Genomic DNA, 18,250 nt, shown 5'->3' on the forward strand with positions numbered 1-18,250 from the left:
CTGCCCCTAGTCCTCCCAAACAGACCCCAGTGTGTGATGCTCCCCTCCCTGCGTCCATGTGTTCTCATTGTTCAACACCTGCCTATGAGTGAGAACATGTTGCCTTTGATTTTCTGTTCTTGTGTTAGTTCACTAAGAATGATAGTTCCAGATTCATGCATGTTCCTGAAAAGGACACAAACTCGCTTTTTACGGCCACATAGTATTTATGGTGTATATGTGCCACATTTTCCTTGTACAGTCTACCATCGATGGGCATTTGGTTTGGTTCCAGGTCTTTGCTATTGTAAACAGTGCCACAATGAACATATGTGTGTACATGTCTTTATAATAGAATGATTTATAATCCTTTGGATATATATCCAGTAATGGGATTGCTGGGTCAAATGGAATTTCTATTTCTAGGTCCTAGAAGAATTGCCACACTGTTTTTCACAATGGTTGAACTAATTTACACTCTCACCAGCAATGTAAAAGTGTTCTTATTTCTCCACATCCTCTCCAGTATCTGTTGTCTCCAGATTTTTTAATGATCGCCATTCTAATTGGTATGAGATGGTATGTCAATGTGGTTTTGATTTGTATTTCCCTAATAACCAGTGATGATGAGCAGCTTTTCATGTTTGTAATGGCAGTCTGCCTTAGTCATGGCAAACTATCTCTGTAATGGTGGACTGCCTAGGTAATGGTGGACTGCCTCAGTAATGGCAGACTGACTTGGTAGTGGTGGATTGCCTTGGTCATGGAAGATGCCCTTCCCCTCTCAGTGCTGGACTGTCCTAGATCCAGCTGTGCTTGCCGTGAAGCTCTTTCCAGAGCGTTTTAGATTGCTGGTCTTTGTGGGGGTGGGACCAGCCAAGCCAGATCACCTGGCTCCCTGTTTCAGTTGCCTTTTTTTCAGTCGAATGGGTGACTCTGTCTCCTAGGCATTCCAGGCACTAGTTGATATGGCTGCCCAGATTTGTATGAGTAGTTGTGCAGAGATCCACTGTGTCAGCTGAAACAGCCATGCTGGAGACTTGTGACGCTTTTCTGCCCTGCAATCTCCTGGTCTGTGGGCAGTAAAACCTCATTTGGAAATGCGGTGATCACTCACCCTCTGCATTCTTGCTGGGAACTGCACTCCAGAGCTGTTCCTGTTTGGCCATCTTTGATTTATTTTCCTTTTATAGCTGGATGGACAAGAAAACTAATAAGACATTCTAGGTAGAGATGATCGAAGTAGCAAAGTAGGTACCAAGGACCTCAGCACTGCCCAGGCTGTGGCCTCAGAACTTCACGAGCCTCAGCCCCCTAGGCTGTGCACCTCCTTCAGATTTTCTACATAGACAATCATGTAATCTGTGAACAAGGACACACATTTCTTTCTAGCCAATCTGTATCCATTTTATTTACCTTTTTTTTTTTTTTTTTTTTTTGCTTTATTGCATTAGCTAGGACTTTCAGTGTGATATTAAAAAGTACTGGAGAGAGGGGAAGACCTTTGTCTTGTTCCTGATTTAATGAGAAAACTTTAGGGTTCTCACAGTTCAGTATGATGTCAGCCATTAAGACCCTGTCTCCAAATATAGCATGTTTTGAGGTGCTGGGGATTAGTACTTCATCTAATGAATTTTTGGAGGGCTTACAATTTAGCTTATATCAGTTGGATATTGTATATGAAAAGTTGTGGAGGCTCTGGATAATGAGTCTTTTGAGTTTTTTCCTTCTGCTTTTTTTTTTCTGATTTAACCTTACTTAAGTTTATTTATTTAGATTTTTCCACCTTTACTGAGATATGATTGACGTGTGATTTTATTTTATTTATTTATTTTTTAATTGTACTTTAGGTTCTGGGGTACATGTGCAGACCATGCAGGATTGTTGCATAGGTACACACATGGCAATGAGGTTTGCTGCCTCCATCCCCCCATTACCTACCTCTGGCATTTCTCCCCATGTTATCCCTCCCCGATATCCCAACCACCCAGTTCTCCCTCCCTTGGCCCCCTTATTTTAGTTTTTGTTGTAGCTTTGTAAGATACATGAATTTTAAATTTTATTGGTGGTTTCATATTCCCTTTTAATTTTCATCTTACTTGTTTAATATCAAAGGATTTTAGAGGGCACAATTTTAAGAGTCCCCTCTAAATTCCACTTAGAGTTCTTTTCAGAGCCATTCAACCTATTCCTCATAGACCGTTGTACGAAGTACCCTATTATGCTCTGGTGTAAAGTTGAGGAATTGAAAACTGTTAAATGCTGTTTCTCTTGCTAAAATAAGTTTCTAAAATTAACCAAATATATAATTTAATGACCATTGATTTTTCTGTTATCTTCTGTGGTGTTTTCTAGACATGTCTTCACTCCCCCTGTATTCTCTCCTACATTGTATTCCTACATTCAATGTGGCTACACGAGTACATGCTTAAAACCATTTTTGGCTCCCGATATCTGACCATGGCATTCTGAATCTTCTACAGCCTGATTCCTACCTACCTTTCCGGAATCTTTTGCTTCTATTCTTCAGAAAATTTGTGCTTCAGTAATTCACATTGACTTTGTGTACATCAGAAAAGCCACTCTGTCTCACACCTCTATGCTTTACACGTGATTTCTTCTTTAAATAGAATGTCATCTGGGTGTGGTGGCTCGTGCCTGTAATCCTGGCACTTTGGGAGGCCAAGGAGGGAGGAATGCTTGAGGTCGGGAGTTTGAGGCCAGCCTGGGCAACATGGTGAAACCCCATGTGTGAGTTTGATTGCTCACACAGATAAGTAAAATACAATGGCTTTTGATGTTATGTTGCTAGAGGTATATTACATTTCTTGTGTTTCTGTATTTTGGGAGGGTGTCTTCGAATGAGCAGGACAATTTACCTTCCAGGAGAGCTCTGGGTAAGCAACCAATGGGTCCCTGCAATTGAGGTGGACATCCTTGATGTGGGGGGTCTGTCTGAACTGAAAGATAACAATCATCGGGGAAGTTCCTTCCTCAGAAGTGTAATAGTGAATAGCAGGCATGTGACTGCTTTGCCACCTACTTCTCAATGCAGAATTCTGAAGCTTCAGGTATCTGTGTGGGAAGGAAGGCCAATATAATGGTTATGGGTTATTAATTTTGTCAATATTTTTAAGCCTAATTTAGAGAAAATACGTTATTTGGCATGTGTTTCTATTGAATTTTTCTAATAATTTTGTTATAGGTTGTTTACATGATTACAATAGAAGGAAAGCCACATTTTGTCCATCTCAAAAAGCAGTAAGTATTTTATCTTTTCAAATTTTAGTACTTTGGCTTCCTAATTTCTAAAAGTTATGTATAAGTAGAATGAATTATTTTGATTCAAATGTATTAATACTTACTCTATACTGGGTATTGAGTAAAATCCTAGGCATGCAAAGGAGAATAAAATATGTTGCCCTGTTAAGGAATTTATAATATAAAAACATACATTCAGACGCATTAATAGAAAAGCAAACAACTTTATTATAATATGGTAATATGATAAATGTGTAAATAGTATTCCTTGGAAGTCAGGGAAGGCTTTTAGGGAAGAGGTAAGAGATTACTTGCATCTTAAGGGAAGAGATAGAGTTAGCTCTGTAAAGAAGAGGGGCAGGACAGGGGAATATATATATATTCCTCCCCCAAGGCTTGGCCTCCCAATGTGCTGGGATTACAGGCATGAGCCACTGCACCCAGCCAACATTCTATTTAGAGAAGAAATCACGTGTAAAGCATAGAGGTGTCAGACAGAGTGGCTTTTCTGATGTGCACAGAATCAATGTGAATTACTGAAGCACAAATTTTCTGAAGAATAGAGATAAAAGATTCTGGAAAGATAAGTAGGAGCCAGGCTGTAGAAGATTCAAATACTGGGAGCCAAAAATGGTTTTAACCATGTACTTATGTAGCCACATTGAGTCTTGTAGGCTGTTTTTGAGGGGACAAAGTCAGAGTTAAGGTGACCAATTATATGACTATGCAGTTTAGGCGGGTAGTGATGGTGGTTTGAACAATAGCACCAGTGAGAGCACTTGAAAGAAAAATTCAGTTGACCTCAGTACAGATTTGGTAGAATGATTAGTTAAAAGTGAGAAATTTCAGATAATTTAGTGTTGCTCAAGTAAATGAATAGGCTATAGTATAATTAACTGAGGAATACAAATAAGGGATATATTTGTGTGAGGAAGGGGTGAGTTTGGGTTTTATACCCGTGAGCTATCCAAGTAAGTTTTTCCCTCTAGATTAGGTGTGTCCAATCTTTTGGCTCCCCTGGGCCACACTGAAAGAATTATCTTGGGCCTCATAGAAAATACACTAATGACAGCTGGTGAGAAAAAAAGAACAAAAAGACAAAATCTCATAGTGTTTTAAGAACATTTACAAATTTGCATTGGGCTGCATTCAAAGCCATCCTGGGCTCTATGTGGCTAGGAATTTGAATCTATGAAAATATTTAATAGGAATATTGGAAAATAGATTTAGCTATAGGTATATAGATTGAGTAGAAAGCAGTAGCTTGGTTATGTATTTTTTAAATGAGTGTTCTTACATAGGGTGCTTATAAATAGATCATGACTAAAGACTGAACCGTGGAAAACAGCAATGTTTCCTGGGATAGCAACAAAAATGGAAGATAAAACAACCAACAAAACCAGCAACCAACAGAAGATAAAACAGAAGGGACCAGGGAGGTAGGAAGAACAGCAGAAGAATCAAGTGTTGTATAAATTGAGTGAGTCGATTGAGTGGCTACAGTTTTCAAAAAAAAAGCTAGAGGTTCAGTGTAGAAATAATTTTTTAAAATCCCTTTTGGATTTGACATTCTAATGTTTATGAATCTTTTTCAGGGAAGTTTTGGGGATACAAAGAATTTAGAAAGTGAATAAATTGTGTGTAGATAATTCCTTTGATGGAATCTGTTAAGAATTGAAAAAAATGTACATAGGGAGTAGCCACTGTAGAGAATGGGGTCAAGAAAGAGTTCTTTAGGATGAGAATGACTTATTAACATCATTATAAATAGCATTATGATAAAATCTAGTAGAGTACAAGAGTTTGAAATTATAGGAGAGAAAAAGTATGTATCCTCTGTATATGGCACAGGATGGTATCCGTAGCACCAGTGTAAGGGTTTGTTCTAAATAAAAGACATAACCTTCAGGAAATAAGGATAAAGAGTGCAGATGAGAACAGGTGATCTGAGAGTGTGGGAACATGGGAGTTATGTGGGATGATTGACAGGGGTAGTGTCAAGTTTTTGAATAGTTACTGAGGGAAATAAAATTCTGACCAGAGTTATTGAGAAAAACTTGGCATTTAGTAAAGCTTAGCAAATATGAATTTGTAATGAGAACAAGTAAATCTCTTTTCTATCTGCATTAGTCTGTTTTCACACTGCTGATAAAAATATACTCAAGACTGGGCAGTTTACAAAAGGAAGGAGTTTACTGGACTTACAGTGTCACGTGGCGGGGGACGCCTCACAATCATGGCAGGAGGCAAGAAGGTGCAAGTCACATCTTACGTGGATGGCAGCAGGCAAAGGGGGAGCTTGTGCAGAGAAACTCCAATTTTTGAAACCATCAGATCTCATAAGACCCATTCACTATCACGAGAACAGCAAGGGAAAGACTCAACCCCTCAATTCAGTCATCTCTCACAACATGTAGAAATTATGGGATCTACAAAATGAGTTTTGGGTGGGGACACATAGCCAAATATATCACTGTCCTAACCTTACAATTTGATTTTGAAACTTGGGTACAAAATATAAAATCAATGAGTGATACAGACAAAGATTCGAAAGACAACGATGCTGGAAATTGGGACCTATGCTTTTTCCTTTTCATGTCTCTAGAAATTTGAGTTGCTCATTTATCTGCATGTTAGTATTGTATGTCATTCTAGTTAAAATGTTTCACCGAGTACCTAATTCAGTGTAAGTGCTGGAAATACATGGATGATAGGATAGAACAAGTTGATTAGCACTACTCTAAATTCTTCAGTTAAAAAAAAACAATTTTACATGAATATTTTTTCTAACTTTTCTGTTTCATAACCTGAGCATGTTTTTATGATTTTTTGCCTAGATCACTTTTATCTTCAGCTTCTCTTATTCATTCTTATGACAAAAATGACATCCGACATTCTAAACCTCTGCTAGTTCAGGTAAGAGTTAGGTTACTTTTTTCTTACATATTTGTAATTCTAGATTTCTTTAAAAAGACAAATATTTTATAATTACTAGAATATTATTCTGCATATTCACTGAAATTGATTAACTTGGGCTGGTGCTTATTTCTACCTGGCACAAATTTATTAGGTAATTGCCAATCATATTAAAGTAGAAACATAGCTAAAGTAATAAATAGAAATTTATATATTATGTTATATATAATATGTTATATATATGTTATATATATTATATATATAATATGTTATATATTATAACAGGTGTTCATTTTAAAAATAAGTTATTCATGAGTTTTTCTTTTCTTTATTTTTTTCAGATGAATTGCAATTATAATGGATATGTTGCGGGTATTCCAAATTCTCTTGTGACTCTCAGCACATGTTCAGGACTCAGGTTGTAGACTAAAGATACTCAATTTGCCAGTATTATATCCTGCTAGCCTATGAATTAATTATCTATGTATCTGTTCTAATTCTATAATCTCCTTTGTTATTTCAGTTCCTTAGGAACTGAACCGAAATTTCTAATAAAATAGGATTGATATTCCAGCACTATCTGTTCCTGATGAGAAGCTACTTGATACTGACAGGATCTGCTGCATTGGCTTTAAGAAAGTTTGAGTGTAGGGAGATTCATCTCATACTTTAGTTTTCTCAAGTTCTATTCTTGTCCAATTTTTTAATTTCCTAGAGTAATTGGCAATTGTGGAATGCATGAGACTAATAGACACTGGCTTTGCAGTCAGTCATTATTAGGCATATAGTACCTTTAGTTCAGCCCTCACTAACAAATGATTTAGGTATCGAGTGTCAGAGGATAGTTAAGTGTATTAAAGAGAAGCAATCAAAGACTAAAGAAGAGAGTGCCTAGAGATTCTACAGGCTGGTTAGAGAATCTGTACAACAGAAAGGGGTTTCAACTCCTTTAAGTGCACAGATCCATGTCACTATATGCTTTCTTGAAGATAATCACAGATTTGTAATGTAAGACAATATGTATTCTGTGATATAGTGGTCTAGTTCTGGTATAAGCAAGACTTCAGAAGATAAAGAGATCAAAGTAAAAAACTAAGGTCACTTTAAATCTTAAAAACTGGCTCAAATTTCTCATTAGAATATTATGGCTTTGGTAGAGTCATTCCAGCTTTGTTTTGATTGTTTAAATACTCAGGGGAACAATACAGTTGAGAAACATCTCATATGGAATTGAACCAATGGACGCTGTGTCAGGATTTATACACAAGATTTATGAAGAAAAGTATGCTAATACTAATATTCTTTTAGAAGAAAATGACACTTATTCTTGGTTTAGTTCAGAGTATCAAGTCAGAAAAAGTCCAGAAGTAAGTATTGACTCTTTTATTTTAATTTATTATAATTTTGTGAAATAAAAATAGTTTCAGAGCCAAGATTTGGTGACTCACAAATCTTAAAATTATTTTGCTTTTTCATGAGGGTCCTGCATGACTTTTAAAGTGGCAAGAGAATAAACCTGTGTTTGTCATTATCCTTGCCATTAGATGAAAGCTTAGCAAAAACTTAATCTTAGAAATATGAAGATATGAATATAGTATAAAAGAAACTGAAACATTAATTTTCATACATAAGCATTTAGATAATTAATATAAAATATCTCTTTTTTCAATTACTCAGATAATTTAGGGGAGAAAATTATACAATTTGGATTTCTCAGTTGAGTTTTTGTTTCACAAGAATTAAAAAATGGATGAGTGACTTACATAAAGTACATGTAAAGCAAAGTGATGAACTTTTCTCTCTACAAAGGCCCATAGACTACCTTAAATAACACATCTGCCTTTAGCAAATTGCCATTGGTTGTAAATTTTTGTAATATTTTTCTAGACTACATTGTTTGCCAAAAGTAACTTCCTAGTAATTGGTAGCAGAAAATCTGCTCACATGAAAGATTAGTATGAAAATTATCAAAAGGCTAAGAAAATCAAAGCTTTATGTTATAAACCAAAAATTTCCAGTGTCAATTATTATACAAATAAGAGATACCTGAATTCTTATATATCTTGAGAAGTCTAATAGAAAAGCCTTGCTACCCAGGGCACTTTGAACTGGAATCTTCTGAATAGTATCTAAATTTTATACTTGAAAACGGTCTCATGATATAATCAGGAGCAACGTATCTTTCAGTTTATCTCTCAATATAATTTCAGTAGAAGGTAAATTTTTGTAAATTTCTTATGACTCGTGTGTTTTTCAGAAAATGGACTTTATTCAGTTATTCCCTCGATATCTTGAAATGTATATTGTTGTGGACAAAAATCTGGTAAGTGTTCTTTTATAAATTGTTATTTTAGAATTAACATATCTCTTTAACTTGATTTTAGTGATGCAATGAAAATTATCAACCATTTTATTTGCATTTGCAATGAACACATTCTTACAAATTATGAATAAAATGAGTTTTTGTTAATTTATTTTGTATGTAGCATCTACTCACTTTTGCAAAGTAAAACATCTTAATTTCAAAAGCTTGTTGACTATTGTTATTGTTTCAAGAAAACTACGGCCTAGATGTAAGTGTAGATTACAGCTCCCTTAAGCCCTTAACCCTCATATGTAATAATAATATCTAACTGCCTCAAGTCTAATAGGAAGGGTGGTCTACAAGACAAATATGCCACTTCTTTAAAGCAAAAGAAGAAAACAAATTGTCACCTGTTTTCTTAGTTCGAGGTAAATGAAACAAAAAGAAAAGCAAATGAACAAACTACTCATATTGAGAATTCATGACTATACTTTAGATGTCCTATGGATTTAGGCTCTGAATGTTTATTACATATGTGGTTAGGATTCTAATCCACGAGGCTACATTTGTCCCAGGTTGGTAAAAGCTGAGGGTGCATGATGGAAGCAAATAGTATTTATCTCTGGAGGAATGCCACTTCAAGCAGAATACCTCTGGATTCCTACAGATTAATATCAGCCATACATATATGGGCTCACAATCCATAAGGAAATAAAACACCATGAACAATGGCTAGCAAAACAAAAAATATATGTATAATGGCTAATATTAAATTTTTAAAAATATAGTTTATAATTGGCAGAACAATAGGGTGACTATCATTAACAATAACTGTGTATATATATATGTGTATATGTGAATTATGTTTTATTGCACTTTATGTTCTGGGGTACATGTGCAGAACATGCAGGATTGTTGCATAGGTACATACATGGCAATGTGGTTTGCTGCCTCCATCCCTGTCACCTATATCTGGCATTTCTCCTCATGTTATCCCTCCCCAACCTCCCCACCCACTGCTTTCCCTCCAGTAGTCCCCCACAACATACCCCAGTGTGTGATGCTCCCCTCCCTGTGTCCATAGGTTCTCATTATTCAACACCCACCTATGAGTGAGAACATGTGCTCTGTCATGTCACTGGAGTGCAGTGACATGATCTCGGCTAACTGCAACCTCTGCTTCCCAGGTTCAAGTGATTCTCTTGCCTCAGCCTCCCGAGTATCTGGGATTACAGGTGCACACCACCACGCCTGGCTAATTTTTGTATTTTTAGTAGAGACAGGGGTCTCGCCATGTTGGCCAGGCTGGTCTTGAACTCCTGACCACAGGTGATCCGCCTGCCTCAGCCTCCCAAAGTGCTGGGATTACAGGCATAAGCCACTGTGCCCAGCCTCAAGTAATTTTTACATACTCCATGTTAAGTTGAGATGTTGTCTCTTCCATCTTTCTTTCCAGGAGTGTCAGGAGCTATAGTCAAGTTTCAAGAAGGGAGAATCCTGTTGGGACTGTGCAGGCAATGGCCTAAAAACAATAAAAGCCTCATTAAAAGCTGATTTCTTTTGACTATTATCCTGTACTAACGATTCTAAGTAATATCAGTGATAAAATAAATCACTGGGCAGACTCCTCCCATGCTTTCCACTAGTTGATAGGGCACTGTGAAAGCACTCCAATATCTTCCTTAAGAAGGATACATCATCATTTAAATAATGAAAACAATAAATATTCACTATAGGATGTCTAGAAAAATTTGAAAAAATATTTTTAGGAGAGAATTCACATTAACTCCACCTCTTATTGACAATCATGGCCCTTTATGTCATTATTACTTTTTCGGTTATTAAAAGTAATTCTGCTATAAATATCCTTGTTACATGTATTTCTTTTGGCATTGTGGTTTTTTGGAAGCACATTCTTGCCCCACATGCATTAGATGTTTGTCCTAATGCTCTCCTTCCCCTTGCTCACCATACCCCTGCAGGCTCTGGTGTGTGATGTTCCCTCCCTGTGTCCTTGTGTTCTCATTATTCAACCCCCACCTATGAGTGAGAACATGCAGTATTTGATTTTCTGTTCCTGTGTTAGTTTGCTGAGAATGACGGCTTCCAGCTTCATCAATTTCCCTGCAAAGGACTTGAACTCATTCTTTTTTATGGCTACACAGTATCCCATGGTGTATATGTGCCACATTTTCTTTATCAACAGTCTAACATTGATGGGAACTTGGGTTGCTTCCAGGTCTTTTTTAAGTAGCGCTATTTTAAGTAGTGCTGCAGTAAATGTACTGTGCATGTGTCTTTATAGTAGAATGTTTTATGATCCTTCGGATATATATTAGTAATGGGATTGCTGGGTCAAATGGTATTTCGGGTTCTAGATCCTTGAGGATTCGCCAAACTCTTCCACAATGGTTGAATTAATTTACACTCCAAGCAAGACTGTAAAAGCATTCCTATTTCTCCACATTCTCTCTCTCTAGCATCTGTTATTTCCTGACTTTTTAGTAATAGGCATTCTTTTTTTTTTTTTTTGAGACGGAGTTTCACTCTTGTTACCCAGGCTGGAGTGCAATGGTGCAATCTTGGCTCACCGCAACCTCCGCCTCCTGGATTCAGGCAATTCTCCTGCCTCAGCCTCCTGAGTAGCTGGGATTACAGGCACGCGCCACCATGCCCAACTAATTTTTTGTATTTTTAGTAGAGATGGGGTTTCACCATGTTGACCAGGATGGTCTCGATCTCTTGACCTCGTGATCCACCCGCCTCGGCCTCCCAAAGTGCTGGGATTACAGGCTTGAGCCACCGCGCCCGGCCCAGTAATAAGCATCCTTACTGGTGTGAGATGATATCTCATTGTGGTTTTGATTTGCATTTCTCTAATAACCAGTGATGATGAGCTTCTTTTCATGTTCGTTGGCTGCATAAATGTCTTCTTTTGAGAAGTGTCTGTTCATATACTTAGTCCACTTTTTGAGGGGTTTATTTGTTTTTTCCTTGTAAATTTGTTCAAGTTCCTTGTAGATTCTGGATATTAGACCTATGTCAGATGGATAGATTGCAAAATTTTTCTCCCTTTCTGCAGGCTGCCTGTTCACTCTTTTTTGATGTAGGCACTTATAGCTATAAACTTACCTCTTAGTACTGTTTTTTCAGTATTCCATAGATTTTGGTATGTTGTATTTCCATTATCATTTGTTTCAAAAAAATTTTTAATTTTCTTCTATATTTCTTTTTTGACACATTGGTCATTCAGAAGCATGTTGTTTAATTTCCATGTATTTGTATAGTTTCCAAAATTCTTCTGTTATTTCTAGTTTTATTCCATTGTTGTCAGAGAAGATGCTTGATTTTATTTCAATTTTTAAAATGTTTTAAGACCTGTTTTATGACCTAACATTTGGTCTATCCTTGAGAATGATTCATGTGCTGAGGAGAAGAATGTGTATTCTGCAGCTCTTGGATAAAATGTTCTATAAATATCTATTAGATTCATTTGGTCTATAGTGCAGATTAAATCTGATTTCTTTTTTTGTTGACTTTCTGTCTGGAAGATATTTCCAATGCTGAAAATGGGGTGTTGAAGTCTCCAGCTAATATTGTGCTGGGTCCCGTTTGTCTCTTTAGCTATAATAATTGCTTTATATCTCTGTCAGCACTTTGTCAAAAAAAAAAAAGAGAGAATTTGCTTTGTATATCTGGGTACTCCAAGGCTGGGTACATATATGTTTAAAATTGTTATAACTTCTTGCTGAATTGACCCCTTATTCATTATATAGTAACCTTCTTTGTCTCTTCTTATAGTTTCTGTCTTGAAACCTATTTTTCTGATGTAAGTATAGCAACTTATGCTCTTTTTTGGTTTTCATTGGCATGAATATCTTTTCCATCTTTTAATTTTTATTCTTTGTATGTCTTTATAGTTGAAGTATGTTTCTTGTAAACAGCGGATTAATGGATTTAGTGTTTTTAATCCATTCAGCCAGTCTATGTCTTTTGATTGGAGAGTTCAGTCTATTTGCATTCAATGATTTTATTGATAAGTAAGAAGGACTTACCGTTGACATTTTATTATTTGTTTTCTGGTTGTTTTGTGGTCTTATCTTCATTTCTTTCATTCCTGTCTTCCTCAGTGAAGTTGATTTTTCTTTGGTGAGGATTTAGTTTCTCATTATTTTTTGTGTATACATTGTATGCTTTTGGTTTGAAGTTACCATGGGGCTTGCAAATACTCTCTTATAACCCATTATTTTAACCTGATGATAATGTAACACTTTTGCATAAAAAAAGCAAAGAAGCAAAAGGAAAACTAATAAAACTCTATACCTTAATTTCATCCTCCCACTTTCTTTTTGTTGTTTCCATTTATGTCTTATTGTACTGAGTATTTCTTGACAAGTTTTTGTAGTTGTTATTTTTGATTGGTTCATTGTTTAGTCTTTCTATTTAGTATAAGAGTAGTTTACACACCAGAGTAGTTCATAGCACCAGTTATAATGCTAGAATATTCTGTGTACTTACTCTTACCAGTAAGTTTTGTATCTTCAGGTGATTATTGCTCATTAATGTCTTTTTCTTTCTGACTGAAGAACTCCCTTTAGCATTTCATGTCATAGGACATGTCTGGTATTGATGAAATCCCTCAGCTTTCGTTTGTCTGGGAAAGTCAGTCACTATTTTTCCTTCATCTTTGAAGGATATTTTCACTGGATATACTATTCTAGGGTAAAAGGATTTTTTTTCCTTCAGCACTTTAAATATGTCATGTCATTCTCTCCTTGCCTCTAAGGTTTCTACTGAAAAGTCAATAAATTGGAGCTCCATTATATGTTATTTGATTCTTTTTTCTTTCTGCTTTTAGGGTCCTGCCTCTGTCTTTCACCTTTGGGAGTTTGCTTATTAAATGCCTTGAGTCTTTTTTGGATGAAACCTGGTTGGGGTTCTATAATCGTGTAGTTAGATATTGATGTCTTTCTCTAGGTTTGGAGTTATTTATTATCTCTTTGAATAAATTTTCTTCCCCATCCTTTCTCTATCTCTTCTTTAAGGACAATAACTGTTAGATTTACCCTTTTGAGGCTATTTTCTAGATCCTGTAGGTGTGCTTCATTGTTTTCTTATTCTTTTCCCATCTCTTCTGTGCATTTTTATATAGCCTGTCTTCAAGCTAATTCTTTCTTCTACTTGATCCGTTCTGCTACTGAGGGACTCTGATGCATTCTCCAGTATGCCACTTGCATTTTTCATCTTCAGAATTTCTTCTTGATCCTTTTAAATTATTTCAACCTCTATGTTAAATGTATGTGATAGAATTCTGAATTCCTTCCCTGTGTTATCTGAAATTTCTGAGTTTCCTCAACACAGCTATTTTGAATTATCTGTCTAAAAGGTCATATATGTATGTTTCTCCAGGGTTAGACCCTGATGTCTTATGTAGCTCATTTGGTGAGGTCATGTTTTCCTGTATGATGTTAACGCCAGCAGATGTTCTTCAGTGTCTGGGCGTTAGGTATTGAAGAGTTAGGTATTTATTGTAGTCTTCACTGTCTGGACTCATCTGTGTTTTTCCTGGGAAGAATTTCCAGGTATTTGAAAGGATTTGGGTGCTGTGATCTAAGTTGTATCTGCTTTAGGGGGCACTCCAAGCCCAGTAATGATGTGGTTCTTGCAGATTGGTAGAGATATTGCCTTGTTGGTCTTGGTCAAGAACCAGGAACATTCTCTAGATTGTTCTCTTCCTTTACTTTTTCCCATACATACAAAGTCTCTCTCTCTTTTCTGAGTCACCTAAAGCTGGGGGTGGAGTGACACAAGCACCCTTATGGCCACCACTGCTATGACTGTGCTGCATCAGACCAAGGCCAGCACAGTGCTGGGTCTCATCCTAGGCCTGCCGTAATCACTACCAGGCCACTGCCTAGGTTTTCTCAAGGTCCTGGGGCTCTAGAATCAGCAGGTGGCAAAGCCAGTGAGGCCTGTGTCCTTCCCTTTAGGGTGGTGAACTCTCCTAGGTCCTTTGTGGCTCCAGAAGTGCCTTCTGGGAGTGAAGGACTAGAGTCAAAAACTTTAGAAATCTTCTTGGGGTTCTGTTGTATTGTGGCTGAGCTGGCACTCAAACTAAAAGATGCAGTTCTTCTCAACTCTTTCTGCTCCTTTCCAAAAGCAGAGGAACTGCACCCCTTAGCCACTGCCACCTCTGGCCTTGAGGAGTACTACCAGATTACCACTGATGTTTCCTTAAGGCCCAAGGTCTGTTAAGTTACCTTGTGGTGAATGCTGCCTGGCCTGGAGCTTACCCTTCAGGCCAGTGGGCTACTGTCTGGCCCAGGGCAAGTCCAGTAATGCCATCCAAGAGTCAAGTTCTGGCATTGGGGATCCTAAGAGTATGCTTGGTGCTCTAGCCTTCTGTGGTGGTGCTAGTACCTAAGGTGCAAGAAAAAGTCCCCTTTACTTTTCCCTCTGCTTTTCATAAGTGGAAGGAGTTTTTCCCTATAGCCACCGAAGCTGGTAATGCGCTGAGTCTCACCTGAAGCCCACAAGTCTCAGAGGCTCACTAAGGCCCTCAGTGTATTGCCTGGGTATCACTGCTGATTATTCAGGGCCCAGAGGCTTTACAGTTAGCAGGTGATAAATGCTGGCAGGACTAGATCCTTTCCTTCAAGGCAGCGGGTTCCCTTATGGCCCAGGGTATGTCTAGAAATGTTGTCTGGGAACTAGGTGTCTATTTGTATTATTATAATGGTATTCCTCACACTGGGTGAATTATAATAAGCAGAAATTAATTGGTTCACTATTCTGGAGGTTGGGAAGTCTAATATCAAGGACTGCAGCCTGGGGTTAGGAAAGGGGTGATGTCAGCATTTCCTTGGCTGGCCCTAGCTGGTGCCTCAGTATGTCATCCCCCTGCCCCACCCCGGTCCACTGTCTTTGGGACTGTTTCAGCCGTAGGACTCACCTACAATTTGCAGGCCTTGTGGCCAAGACTGCCTTTCAAGTTTACTTGAAGACCAAGAGTACTTTGGCCCTAGGTGATGAGGTTCAGGGGCACCCAAGTTTGGACCACTAGGATGGGCGATTCCCCTCTGAGTAGGGCTAGTTTAATGTTCCCTTTGTGGGTGGGTTTCAGCAGAGTTTGGTCTAGTTTTCCTTTCTGCTCTAACAGAACAGCACTGAGTTCAATTCCTCACAATTGCTGTGTTCTCCCTCTCATAGCACCCAGAGGTGCTCTCTAGTGTTGCCAGGGATGGGGTAGGGATGACATCAGGGGCTCAGGGCTGTTTTTTCTCTTTTCAGTGCCTCTTTGAGTGATACAAAGTTGAAACCAAGTACTGTGAGTGCTCACCTGATTTTTGGTTGTTATGAAGGGGTGTGTGTGTGTGTGTGTGTGTGTGTGTGTGTGATGTTAATTTGGTGTCCTTGCAGGAGGGTGGGGAGCAATCAGTGGAGCTTTCTATTCTACTATCTTTCTCTGCTTCCCTATGAGTTTATTTTTGTTATTATATTTTAAATTTTAAAATCCTTGTTGATTCTTTATTTTCTGCTTTTTTTGTCAAGACTTGCTATTTTTTCCTTCAGGGTTTTTTTGTATTCAAGTATATTCATAATTCCTCATTAAAGTGTTTTAATGATAACTGCTTTAAAATCCTCGTGAGATAGTTCTAGTATCTGTATTGTAATCATCATTTGGGCTGCTATACTAAACTACATAAACTGAGTGGCTTATAAACAACATTAATTTATTTCCCACAGTTCTGGGTGCTATAAGTCCTAGGTCAGGGTGCCTGCATGGTTGGATACTGGTGAAGACCCTCTTCCATGCTGTAGAATGCTGACTTTTTGTTTCATCCTCAAATGGTGGAAGGAGAACTAGAGAGCTCTCTGGGGTCTCTTTCATAAGGGCCCTGTTGTAGTATGTTTGTGTTATTATAACAGTATATGTGAGACTAGGTAATTTATCATAAACAGAAATTAATTGGCTTTCTGTTTTGGAGGTTGGGGCGTCCAATATCAAAGTGCCGCATCTGGTAAGAGCTTCTAATGACATCATCAGGTGATGGAAGGCAAGATGGCAAAAGAAGTCAAGAGGAGTCCAAATGTTCCTTATTTTGCTTTTGCTGGTGGGTGCATGATGGGGAAATTTTTTTTTCTGTGAAGTTTGGTTAAGTAAGAGTGGCCTGAAAGTTTTTATTTTTGCTGTGCTTCCGTTTTCCTGCATCTTTGGATGGAGGAAGCAGGCTTTTACCTCCCTCCCTCCCTCTCTCCTTTCCTCCCTCCCTTCCTCCCTCCTTTCCTCTGTTGATTGGCATTTCAGGGTTGATATCTCCAGGTAGCTGGCTTTTTTATCACCCTATCTAGGATATAGAGGATAAAAAGAAAATCTATAGAACTCACTGATGTATCTTTTCAGGTTTCAGTTCCTTAACAAGTTTGCTTTCTCTCCACTTTATAGAGTCTCCTTATCTGCTTGATAGCATAATATGCAGGGTTTTTAGCTATACCTGAAAAGATGGGTAAACGGTCAATTGTCTCATTTTCTGCAGTGTCATATGAGCTTGTTGTCTCATGACCAAGATAATTAAGGAGCATGTATGCAAAGGGTGTGGTTGGAGTGAAAGTTTAATAAGTAAATAAAGAAAGCTCTCTGTGCGGTGGAGGGGGCAAGTCAGTTGCTGCTTTTACAGTTGAATTCAAAAGCTTTTATAAGAAACTCCTCTCATCTTTGTATCTGTTTGTGTAACTTCTCATATCTGTAAAGCTGTCTTGGCAACTACCCTTATCTATGCAGCTGTAGGTATATCTTGAGTAATCAGAAAGTACAGCTTCTCTTGTCTGTGTAACTGTGGGTTTGTTTCAGGTAAGGTCCCCCACTCCCTGTGCAAGTTCCCATGGAACCTACCATGCAAATGTCTGAGAAGTGAAGAGAACTTTCTCCTGGGAGCCTGCTAATCACACAAGGAACAAAAGTCTTTTATGCTGGATTTTACCTCATCTGTGTAGCTGAAGCCTGAGGTTTCCCCAGGCTGCTCTACTTGTGTCTGTAGCTATGATTTTTCAGGTTGTCTTTCTATTTAAAATAATTTTGTCAAAGACCAGCTTTAACAATCTGCCCAACTAAATTTTCCCTTTTAGCCTCCCTCATTGCTGGGAAGAACAGGGAATGTATGTCTGCTACATTTTTCTGGAAGTGGAGGTCTAACTCAGTTATTCAAAACATTATTTTCTAACTATGTCCATTGAAAATGCCTTTCTAACTATGTCCATTGAAAATACTAATGAGTATTTTTAGTGCCAGAATCTTGGTTTATGGGTGCCATTATCCATCAAAATGAATATGATTACTCTGAGAACTTTCTAAGTCTGAAGCAGAGAAACTTCAGGGTGACCCTGAAAAATCATGCTGTGATACAAAGCAAGGAAGTGTTCAGTGTTTGATGTGGACATATAAAATGGATGTAGAGTTATATTGAAGGAGTGGCAAATTGCCAGATTTGGTACAACTAGAGCATCGTTGGGGAAAAATGTAATGGACTATTGAATAAAAGCAAAAATTTATGAGTCCATATTGATTTTTGTGAGGGAAAGGAAACAATGGCCAGGTAAGAAACTTAGAACGAAGAATAAAATTAGAAGAGAATCAATTGCAGCTAAAGAAACGAACAAAGAAATGAGCAAAGGAAAATTTGATGATGTATTTAAAAGAGGTAAAAATTTAATGGGTCTTGCCACAGTGTTAGATATAGATAGTTTTGTGGCATGTTTTTTAAAACATTGCAGAAAGATATAATTCACATG

General features: G+C 37.6%; 1 protein-coding gene across 4 annotated transcripts in view; it reads left to right on the forward strand.

Moving 5' to 3' along the window:
• Positions 1-18,250, forward strand: part of LOC100398050 (disintegrin and metalloproteinase domain-containing protein 5) — a 128,564-nt gene that overhangs the window by 3,826 nt on the left and 106,488 nt on the right. For 2 of the 4 annotated variants that reach the window (XM_035270343.3, XM_054243869.2), the window contains exons 3-7: positions 3,185-3,240; positions 6,078-6,156; positions 6,498-6,574; positions 7,352-7,523; positions 8,414-8,479. In XM_035270343.3, the coding sequence (XP_035126234.3) occupies positions 3,185-3,240; positions 6,078-6,156; positions 6,498-6,574; positions 7,352-7,523; positions 8,414-8,479 (450 nt within the window). Of the gene's footprint in view, positions 1-3,184; positions 3,241-4,541; positions 4,680-6,077; positions 6,157-6,497; positions 6,575-7,351; positions 7,524-8,413; positions 8,480-18,250 lie in introns of all 4 variants that reach the window. The other 2 variants (XM_078347533.1, XM_078347532.1) reach the window with 2 other exon arrangements.

The sequence above is a fragment of the Callithrix jacchus genome, chromosome 13 (genome assembly GCF_049354715.1).
Source record: "Callithrix jacchus isolate 240 chromosome 13, calJac240_pri, whole genome shotgun sequence".
Classification (NCBI taxonomy): Eukaryota; Metazoa; Chordata; class Mammalia; order Primates; family Cebidae; genus Callithrix; species Callithrix jacchus.